General features: G+C 45.1%; 2 protein-coding genes across 2 annotated transcripts; both read left to right on the forward strand.

The window, feature by feature from the left end:
- The first annotated feature begins 296 nt into the window (after positions 1–296).
- Positions 297–4022, forward strand: LOC143850288 (uncharacterized). Its single transcript, XM_077359545.1, has 2 exons — positions 297–2704; positions 3017–4022. The coding sequence occupies exons 1-2, from the start codon at positions 297–299 to the stop codon at positions 4020–4022; spliced, it is 3414 nt and encodes a 1137-aa protein (XP_077215660.1).
- Positions 4023–4049: 27 nt separating this feature from the next.
- LOC143850289 (uncharacterized) lies at positions 4050–4637 on the forward strand. Its single transcript, XM_077359546.1, has one exon. It carries the CDS (start codon positions 4050–4052, stop codon positions 4635–4637), a length of 588 nt encoding a protein of 195 aa, XP_077215661.1.
- Positions 4638–10890: the final 6253 nt, after the last annotated feature.

Raw genomic sequence — 10890 nt, forward strand, 5'->3', positions numbered from 1 at the left:
TACCTTTGTTAAGAAGTGGAGGAGAAAGGCAGCTCAGATGACTAACCGCCCATCTGAAGAAGACCAGCTCAGCATTATTGTCAAAAATCTCTCCGGCCCTTATGCGCAGTATATGGCTACTCAGTACTATCCGAATTTTAAGCATTTCATCCACACCGGGAACATGACAGAAGATGCTTTAGCATAGGGTGTAGTTCTGAAGCATTACGTGAATCTGAAGGAGGGTAAAAGACCTATCACTGCTCCCAAAGAAGTGAATCAATGGGACTTCTCGCCCGCCTCCAAGAAATATAGTGATGGGAGGAGAAAAGCCCATTCAAAGGCCAAAGAAAGAGTTCACTCCGTTGCCCTATACCCCCTCTTCAATCATGAGAAATCTTGTCAGAGATGGTGTAATTGAACTCTTACCGCCAAGACCTCCCCCAGACCCTCTTCCCAGAGGTTTCAGAGAAGACCAGTTATGTCAGTACCACCAAGGTCCTGGTCACCATACTGATCGTTGTATAGCCCTGAGATACATAATTGAGAAACTGCTAGCAGTGGGTGACCTAGTTCTACCCGAACCTAACGTTACTCAAAATCCCTTACCTAGACATACCGCACCCCCTCCACCTGAGATAGGAGCCATCTCTGATGACAAGCCCTTTGTTAATCCAACCTCTCTTATTTGTGCCATAACTCCTGCAACTCCCTATGTCTTAAATTTCGAAGAAGAGGAAGAGGAGTGTCTTGCTGAGCCTGTCATCAATCGCACCACCCGAATTCCTTATGTTTTCCAGCCTGCTGAGGAAGGCCAGGTGATTTACTCACGTGTCTATCAGAATGTTGAATCCACTGTCCATCAAGTAGCACGAACTCCATATGTTTTCCAGCCCGATGAGGAAGATCAGGAAGCCCGAATTCCTTATGTTTTCCAGCCTGATGAGGGAGATCATGAAGTTCGTCCTTATATTTTTCAGCCTAATGAAGAGGATCTGGAGATTGTTTGTGATGAGGTCCGCCATGTTACTCACGGTGGGTGTGTCTTTAAACCAGCCGAGTTAAGGGTTGAGAATCCCGCTGAGTTGGCCAGAGCATCAGAGTTGTTTAAGTCGAAGTCAGATGAAGAAGACGAAAACCTCCTCCGACAGTTAAAGAAAACTCAGGCAAATATTGCGATCTGGGGTTTGCTTATGAACTCTGCAAAGCACCGAGAGGTTATACTTAGAGAGTTGAATGCCGCTAAAGTGTCTGTCGATATCACTCCGGATCAGTTGGTCGGACTTGTAGCTATGGCCCGGGTTTCCAAAACCTTGTCTTTCACTGATGAAGACTTGACTCTCGAAGGTCGCAATCATAGCCGCCCGCTCCGAGTCACCGTTTTCTGTAATGAGAAGAAAGTTCCTGAGGTTTTAGTTGACAATGGATCCGCTTTGAATGTTTGTCCTCTGAGTACCGCTACTGCCTTAGGATTTGAACCTGGCGATTTCATCCCTTCTGAACAAGGCATCTTGGCTTATGATGGTACGAGGCGTGATGTTGTTGGAACTTTAGCCACGGAAATCCAGATTGGAGGTGGTATGTTTGAAATTGAGTTTCAGGTGTTGGACATTAAACCATCATTCAATTTGCTCTTGGGCCGACCTTGGCTTCATAAATACGGAGTTGTACCTTCATCATTGCATCAAAAGCTGAAATTCATCAAGGGTAACAGTGTGATAACAGTTAGAGGAGACCTAGATCTAGAAGTTGGCCAAATTTCTCAGGAGCTCATCATCCCGGCCACATTAGAAAAGAATGAAGATGTCAGTCTGACTGGTTTCTCACTGGAGGTCACAGCTATATCAGTGGAGGAAGCTATGAATGAACCTCTCACCTTCCTTACAAGCTCGAACCACGCAGTAGTCCGTATGATGCGCAAACAGGGCTATGTTCCAGGAGCCGGGTTAGGTCGCCACCATCAGGGTGTAGTTGAGTGGCCGAATATGGGTAAAGCAATTGGATTGTTTGGTTTGGGCTATGAACCTACAAATGAAGAGATCAGTGAGATGAAGAAGTATATGCGCAGAAAGGTTGAGCTTCGTCGTTTGGGGTTAGATGAGCCGAGCAGGTTTTACAGTTTGTTGAGAAATGGACATTACAGGAAAGAAGGGGAGGATTTCGCCTTTTGTGGTTTTGCTGAGCCTTGGGTCGATACAATAACCCATGAAAAGCTGCCAAGGTTTGAGATCTTCTTTGAGATGGAACTACCAGATGAATTCCCCTCCTTACAGATCAATGAAGAGGAATCTGAATCAGACTGGGTTGACCTTATGGAACCGTACCTTCTGGAATCTCTGTTTAAGATCGATTCACCGGTTGTAGCTATGATCAGAGAAGATGCGCCGCCTCTGAACCCGCAAGCCATGATCACCCCAGCTGAAGGAGACCTCACCAACTGGAGTTCTTATGTCTTTCCTCAGGTTGTTATGGAGTATGATGACATTCTTGTCAATAATTCTTCCAATGTTGTGGAGTCTGGTTATGAGTCAGAGTCTGCTGGTGTGTCGGAAGTTGAGTTTGAGTTGTCGGATGTCATGTCTGATGTAGCTACTGTTAAGCTCGAGTCCGCTGATGGGACTGATGCTGAGTCTGTTTCTTCCCTTATCGAGTCCGATGTTGAGCCTGAGTCAGGCGCGTCCGAGGATGTACTTGCAGTTTCTGATGAAATGAATATCTCTTCTCAGTATGTCTCTGTGTCTGCTTCTTTATCTGATGAATTCAATAATAATAATAATAATAATAAAGAACCCTCCTCGGATGAGGATGCTGACGAAACTCCCCCTGAAATCAAGTATATGATTAAACAGGGGGAGGAGCGTCGAGCAAAGCCACTTGAAGAAGAAATCGAGACCATAAATATTGGTGATGAAACCGAAACTCGGGAAATACGAATTGGCAAAACATTATCCCCTGAGGAACGGGAGGAATTAACTGACCTACTTAGAGAATTCAAAGAAGTCTTTGCTTGGTCCTATAAAGACATGCCGGGATTAAGCGAAGACATTGTCCAACATCGGCTTCCCTTAATCCCGGGTGCCAAGCCGAAAAAGCAGAAGCTTCGGAGAATGAAGCCTGAGTGGGCCTTGAAAATTAAAGATGAGGTTACTAAGCAACTAGAAGTGGGTTTTCTCGAGGTGGTGGAATACCCTGAATGGCTTGCAAACATAGTACCGGTGCTTAAAAAGGATGGAAAAGTTCGTATGTGTGTAGACCTGAATAAGGCAAGTCCGAAGGATAACTTCCCTCTGCCGCACATAGATATCCTGGTGGACAATACAGCTGGTCATGCATTGCTTTCCTTCATGGATGGGTTTTCAGGATACAATCAGATCAAGATGGCGCCCGAAGATATGATCAAAACAGCTTTCATAACTGAATGGGGAACATATTGTTACAAAGTGATGTCGTTCGGACTCAAGAACGCAGGAGCGACTTATCAGAGAGCTGCTACTACCTTGTTGCATGATATGATGCACAAAGAAGTAGAGGTTTATGTGGATGACATGATAGTCAAGGCTAAGACCAGAGAAGAGCATGTTGTGTCATTGAGGAAGTTCTTTCAGCGTATCCAAAAGTATCAGCTTCGTCTTAACCCAAACAAGTGCGTGTTTGGTGTTACATCAGGGAAGTTATTGGGTTTCTTGGTGAGTCAGAGAGGAATTGAAGTTGATCCTCAAAAGATAAAAGCTATTCAAGAAATGACTCCCCCAAAAACGGAGAAGCAAATCAGAGGATTTCTTGGCAAGGTGCAATACTTGAGACGATTCATAGCACAGTTGACTACTATTTGCGAGCCGATCTTCAAGCTTTTGAAGAAGAATGCATCGAAGAAATGGGACGAAGAGTGTCAGCAAGCTTTTGAAAAGATCAAGTTGTGTCTGACCTCGCCTCCAGTGTTATCACCAATTACGCCAGGCCAGCCATTGTTGTTGTACCTGTCTGTGACTGATACAGCGATGGGATGCATGTTGGCCCAGCAAGATCCAGAGTCGAAGCGATAAAAGGCTATATATTATCTCAGTAAGAAGATGCTTGAGTATGAACAGAAGTATACTCTGCTCGAGAAAACTTGCCTAGCGCTGGTTTGGGCTACTCAAAGGCTGAGGCATTATCTGTTATCAAATAGGGTCTCATTCCTTTCACGGATGGATCCCTTGAAGTATTTGTTTGAGAAACCAGCTCTCACTGGAAGAACTGCAAGGTGGCTGTTATTATTGTCTGAGTTTGACATCACTTACGTCACTCATAAATCAATCAAGGGGCGGGTAGTAGCAGAGCAGCTGGCTGAAGTACCCGTACAAGAGGTTGAATATTTGAAAACAGAGTTTCCAGATGAAGAGATAATGACCTTAGAAGACGAAGCCCCAGGGATGACCTGGTCTATGTACTTCGATGGAGCTGTGAACAAGCAAGGTCGTGGTATAGGGGTAGTACTGGTATCGCCAAGAAAGGAGTATACCCCTATATCAATCAAGCTACAATTTGAGTGTACAAACAACATGGCGGAGTACGAGGCATGCATTGCTGGTCTCGAAGCGGCTCTAGTTTTAAACATCCAAGACATCGATGTATTCGGAGACTCGATCCTGATTATTTGTCAAACCAAAGGATGTTAGAGAACAAAAGAAGAAAAACTGATCCCGTATCACGAGTACTTGGGGTCTCTGGTCAGCAAATTCCGAAACATCTCATTTACTCACCTGTCTCGAGTGAAGAATCATTTCGCTGACGCCCTTGCTACTTTAGCTTCGATGTTGGAACTATCTGCGACGATGGAGGTTCAGCCTTTAGCAGTACGATTGCAATGGTTCTCGGCACATGTTAATGCAATAGAAATAGCAGCAAGGTGTCCAGACGGCAAGCCATGGTACACAGATATAAAAGATCTCATTTCGGGCAAGGGGCATCCAGCCGAACCCACGGGAAAAGAGAGGAGAACACTTCAGAGGTTGGCCTCTAATTTTATCATATGTGGTGGAGAATTATATAGGAGATCGTTCGACGGGATCCAGCTTTTGTGTATAGATGAAGATCGAGCCGCTGAAATCATAGAACAAATTCATGAAGGTGTCTGTGGACCACACATGAATGGAAAAATGCTATCAAGAAAGATCACAAGACTTGGGTATTACTGGCCGACGATGGAAGCAGATTGTCATGCTTTTGTAAAGAAGTGTCACAAATGCCAAGTTTATGCTAATCTCATTCACGTGCCGCCATCTCAGTTGCATTCTCTTACATCGCCCTGGCCTTTCTCAGTATGGGGAATAGACATTATTGGGAAGATATCACCGAAGTCATCGAGCGGACATGAGTACATTCTGGTCGCCATTGACTACTTCACCAAGTGGGTAGAAGCAGCTTCCTATGCCTCATTATCCTCTGCTTCGGTTGCAAGGTTTATGAGAGCAAATATCATATGCAGATATGGAGTACCGCATGAGCTGATCTCAGATAACGGATCTCACTTCAAGAAGGAGGTGGCACGCTTATGCGAAGAGTTCAAAGTTAAGCACCACAAGTCTTCGCCCTATAGGCCCCAAACCAATGGAGCTGTCGAGGCAGCCAATAAGAATGTCAAAGTTATCATCAGCAAAATGACCGAATTCTACAAAGATTGGTCAAACAAGCTCCCGTATGCTCTATGGGCCTACAGGACGTCAATCAGGGCCTCCACAGGTGCAACGCCGTATTCACTGGTGTACGGAATGGAAGCTGTCCTGCCTGTAGAACTGCGAATTCCTTCTTTGAGAGTGATGATGGAGGCTGACTTGCCAGAATCCGAATGGGCACAAGCTAGATACCAGGAGCTTCATATGATTGATGAGAAGCGGTTGAAAGCTCTATATCATGTCCAGGGATATCAGCGCCGTATCGAGAAAGCTTTTAACAAGAAAGTTCGCATCAGAGACTTGCAGAAAGGAGACCTCGTGTTGAAAACTTTTCGGGCACCGGTCTATGATCCCAGGGGAAAGTTTAAGCCTAATTGGACAGGCCCCTATATTGTGGACGAAGTCTTACCAGGAAAAGCCGTCAGACTCCTCGATCAAAATGGTGAAAAATTAACAGAGCCAACAAACCTGGACCGACTCAAGAAATATTATGCTTAGAGCACCAGAAGGCCTCCTTTGGCCAGCCAGAACCAAAAAAAAAATCCTAAAAAAAAAAAAAAACAATACAACAATCGTTCGCAACCCTTTTGAGCCTTACCAAAATCAAAAGTCTTCCAAAACCTCAAGCAAGGGGCATTTTTTTGCCGTGAACTACGCCCGACCTGATCCCTATTCTTGCAGGGTACGTAGGCAACTTGGTTTATCCAGGTTCGGTCGCTCTTCCAAACAAAAATCAATCACCTTTAAACCTTGAAAACCAAAGCAAAATCCTATCCTTTGAACCCATAACCCACCTAAAAAGTCCTTTTGGTGCAATAGGCAAAGGTTTGTGGCATAAAAAAAAAGAAATAAAAGAAAAAAGAGATGGAGTCTGAAGACCCGCTAGGTCGAAAACCCGAAAGGGCGGTCTAGGCAAAAGTTAGGGTCATTCACCGGCTAAGTCGAAAACCCGAAAGGGCGACTTAAGCAAAAATTAGGGTGTTAGCCTGCTGGACCAAAAACCTGAAAAATGTGATCCAGGCAAAAATCAAGGCAGAGCGGTCCGATAGATCGAAAACCCGTTTGGGCAATCTGGTCGAATGGCAGTGACTTCCCGCAAGAAGCAGAGTATCAGAAAATGGGCGCAGCCTTCAGTATCGGAGTTGGCATCATCAGAGTCTGAGCGGCGCCAGCAAGATCTTCTTTGGCTGCTCTATACTAGGGGCATTTAAGACCGAACAATCTAAAGGATATAATGACTATGACGCAAATGCCGAGAGAGGAAAGTAATTCCTTTAAGCATGGTATTTGAAATCTTCTAAGAGTGGGTGACCATTACCATTTAAAATGCTAAAAATATTCGTTGGTTTCATCAGGTCTAGAAGCAAATCGAGTTTCTCTTTGAAGTCTCGGTCTTTTGTGTGTCGGGTCGAGTGTAAGTCGTTAAAGTCTAGTTTAGTTAGTCCCTTCCTGAAGTTGGGGTGACATGCAGAGAAAGGCCGGCATCTTCAAAGACCAGAGCAAGTCAGAGCATGATCCAGAAGTGTTGAAGATTACCTTGCTCAGGTCTGTCAGAGATCTCAGCATCAGAAACGAGCAGAACCAGAAGGAAGACTCTCAGGCTACATCAGCAATGTGTTTGTTTTCTTTCCCTCTAAACAAAAAAAAAGAAAAAAAAGAGAAGAAGAAGAAGCAAAAACTCATGTAATCCCAGTGTTCATGAAATGAAATATCAGCTTTACATCGCCTTGTCATACTCTTGTCATGGAAGTACGAATATACTAGGGGCATCTTTTATGACTCGCGTCATAAAATATGTCAAGCACACAAAGATAATCAGTGTCCATATCTCCAGCAAGTTGAGATGAGAGAGGCATGAGCACTTCTCGAGTCAAGCCTCCAAATCCCCAACTGAGTCAACTCTCACCCGAGTCCACTCTCTAACAAAATCTACTCCTTCGCGAAATCAGTATCTCCAGCTGAGTCTACTCTCAAATACAGTGAACTCTCCATCAAAATCAATTTCCCAGCAGGTCACCCAAGCCTTGTTCTCAGCAGAGAGCGCACACTCCTAATTTCTCTTGGCAAGAGATGATCAATCAATCCCCAATGGAATCAGTCAAAATCCTATTCTCAATTCGAATCTACACAAATCATATCTTCTTTAATTCCCGTCTCGCTGACCTTCAGTCCCGCTGGCCGTGTCTCATTCGCAGACAGGTCAACTTCGCGGACAGGTCAACTTCGCGGACAGGTCAATCTCGCAGACAAATCAAATTTTCCTTAGTTCCCGTCTCGCTGACCCTCAGTCTCGCTGGCCGCGTCTCACTCGCAGACAGGTCAATTTCGCACACAGGCCAATTTCGCAGACAAGCTATTTTCGTCCGGCCATCAAGGCCAGTCTTTATTGATTTCCGTCTCGCTGACCTCCAGTCTCGCTGGCCGCGTCTCATTCGCAGACAGGTCAACTTCGCGAACAGGTCAATCTCGCAGACAAATCAAATTTTCCTTAGTTCTCGTCTCGCTGACCCTCAGTCTCGTTGGCCGTGTCTTATTCGCAGACAGGTCAATTTCGCAGACAGGCCAATTTCGCAGACAAGCTATTTTCATCAGGCCATCAAGGCCGATCCTTATTGATTTCTGTTTTGCTGACCTCCAGTCCCACTGGCCGTGTGTCATTCGCAGACAAGTCAAATTTCGCAGACAGGTCAACTTCGCGGACAGGTCAATCTCGTAGACAAATCAAATTTTCCTTAGCTCCCGTTTCGCTGACCCTCAGTCTCACTGGCCGCGTCTCATTCGCAGACAGGTCAATTTCGCAGACAAGCTATTTTCTTCCGGCCATCAAGGCCAGTCGTTATCGATTCCCGTCTCGCTGACCTCCAGTCCCGCTCGCCGTGTCTCATTCGCAGACAGGTCAACTTCGCGGACATGTCAATCTCGCAAACAAATCAAATTTTCCTTAGTTCCCGTCTCGCTGACCCTCAGTCTCGCTGGCCGTGTCTCATTCGCAGACAAGTCAACTTCGCGGACAGGTCAATTTCGCAGACAGGCTGTATTCAACCGCCTTCCCAAGGCATTCTTTCCAAAGTCCCCTGTGGCATTCTTTCCAAAGTCCCCTGTGGCATCCTTTCCAAAGTCCCCTGTGGCATCATTTCCAAAGTCTCTCGTGGCATCCTTTCCAAGGTCCCCTAAGACATTCCTTCTAAAGACCCCTGAGGCATCCAATCCGGGTTAGACTCTTGAGACATCTGACCCTTCAAAATTTTCAATCTTCGCAAAATCATTTTCTTTATGTTTTCCTTCTTTAACCAAATTTTCGGGGCAGGTCAAAATGCGTCGTCCTTTTGGCTTTGGCATTCGTGCGACAAGCACCCTCTGCCAAAGAGGGGCATCTGTAGACACCCCATTTTGACCTGACCCAAATTTCCCCAAAAATTGAATAAATCCCAAAATCTGAGTCCCGAAACCAAATTTCGAGTCCCAAATGTCAAGTTTCAAGTGCCTGAAGCATATCCCTGAAATTTCCGAAGAACCGAGCCTTCAATGCAAAAGAACCCGAAAAGTATGTATCTGCAGATCATTGTTGAAACCCTTAGAAGCCTGGATGATCCCCAGAACTCCTGACAACCCCCGTTTAATCGCCCCAATTCTCTGAAACTTATGAAATTTATAAAATATCCCAGAATTTTGGTGTTGGCACCCTCCTGCTTGGATCCCCGGGCTCCAATATATATCGACACAACCCTATTTTGATATTTGCACCCAGCTGTCATTTATCCTTTGGTTGGCTTGTCGGAGTTTATTTCCGAAATGCAATAATCTATTGACAGCCATTTAAACACTAGATGACAAGACAATTTGCAAAGGTATCAAAATGAGGCAGATATATTTTCTTTCCTAGAACTGGGGTGGATTAGCAAAGCAAGGATACCCATTGATTAAAAGAAAAAGCAAGTAGAGCTTAATGGCAAGAGGGTAATACACCTTAGCCTTGCGGGTATTTTGGTACAGTTGATATTGCTTCCTTCCCAAGCAATAAGCATGGGCCATTAGATCAAAAGGGTGAGGTGTAAGGCTGGATTGAACACTCTAGATCCTTAGGATTTCTAGGATAGAATTAGGGTTAGGAGAGTAGATCAAGGGCTGAGGATAACCAAGGAGAAAAGGGCAACAAATGGAGGGTGGAGATGAGATTAAGAAGGGCACCCTAGCTATTTAACCAAAAAAACAAACCGTGGAGAAGGGTCGGTTTTTTTTCTTGTCTAGGCTACACACACAGAAAAAAGAGGAGGAGGAGAGCTACAGAAAAGAAAAAGGGGTTTTCTTCCCATTTTCATAAAAAAAAAACAACAAAGAGGGAGAATCGGCTCCAACCTCATCTAACCTTCATCTTCCCCGACGATCCTCGTCGGAATCCGGTAAGCCCCATCATTTCCGACCAACTCCTCACCGCCACCTCCAACCGGAATCCGGCACCGCCACCATCTACCTCTGTAAATTCAAACCTCACCGGATTCCACCTTCACCTCACCGCCACCATCCTTCCATTTTCTTAAACTCAAACCCACTTCTTTTCTTCCTTCACCAGCCACCTCCACCATTAGCCCATCTCTACCTTCTGCAAATCCCATTTAATCTGAGCCACCTTCTTCTTCCACCGCAATCCTCACCTCTGCAATTTCAGCCGCCACCGAGCACCATCACTTTCTTCATTTTCACCCCCAAAACCCAAACCCTCTTCTCCAAATCCCCACTCCATTACCGCCGACCATTAAACCCAAACCCAAACCCTCTTCTCCAAATCCCCATTCTCTCCACCATCACTAAACCCATTTCACCCTCACCTCTGCATTTCTTCTTCCACCAACAGCCACCTCCAAAAACCGAACTCCATCTCCACCCCAAACCCACTTCGAAAATCCTCTTAAACCCTCATCTTCTCCAACCACCACCTCAAAAAAACCGAAACCCATCTCAAGCTCTACCTCCACTTTATTCTACTTGCAGCCAACAATCCCCATCACCTCTATAATCTTCTCTTCCCGACAACCATTTCCAATCACCACTACAAAAGCTGTCCGCCCTCATCGACAGATGCAGGTAACATTGGGGTTCCTTTTGGATTCCTTTGCTAATCTATTTCTCTGCGATTCATTTTACTTCCAAAGAGGGATTTGGTCATAATAGTTTGCTCTTAATGAATTATGTGCTTGTGTGATTGTGCATTTTTTTATTGATTTTGATAAACAAAGAGGTTGGTTTTTATTGGGGATAG

The sequence above is a fragment of the Tasmannia lanceolata genome, unplaced genomic scaffold, assembly GCF_043159265.1.
Source record: "Tasmannia lanceolata isolate RefF3 unplaced genomic scaffold, GAP_Taslan_0.1 ptg000018l, whole genome shotgun sequence".
Classification (NCBI taxonomy): domain Eukaryota; kingdom Viridiplantae; phylum Streptophyta; class Magnoliopsida; order Canellales; family Winteraceae; genus Tasmannia; species Tasmannia lanceolata.

Bases quoted from the DNA above. Each gene is read 5' to 3' on its own strand.
- LOC143850289 (XM_077359546.1), top strand. From the start codon at position 4,050: ATGCTTGAGTATGAACAGAAGTATACTCTGCTCGAGAAAACTTGCCTA.
- LOC143850288 (XM_077359545.1), top strand. From the start codon at position 297: ATGGGAGGAGAAAAGCCCATTCAAAGGCCAAAGAAAGAGTTCACTCCG. The intron at 2,705-3,016 runs GTATGTCTCTGT...GCCGGGATTAAG, and splicing joins GAAATGAATATCTCTTCTCA to CGAAGACATTGTCCAACATC.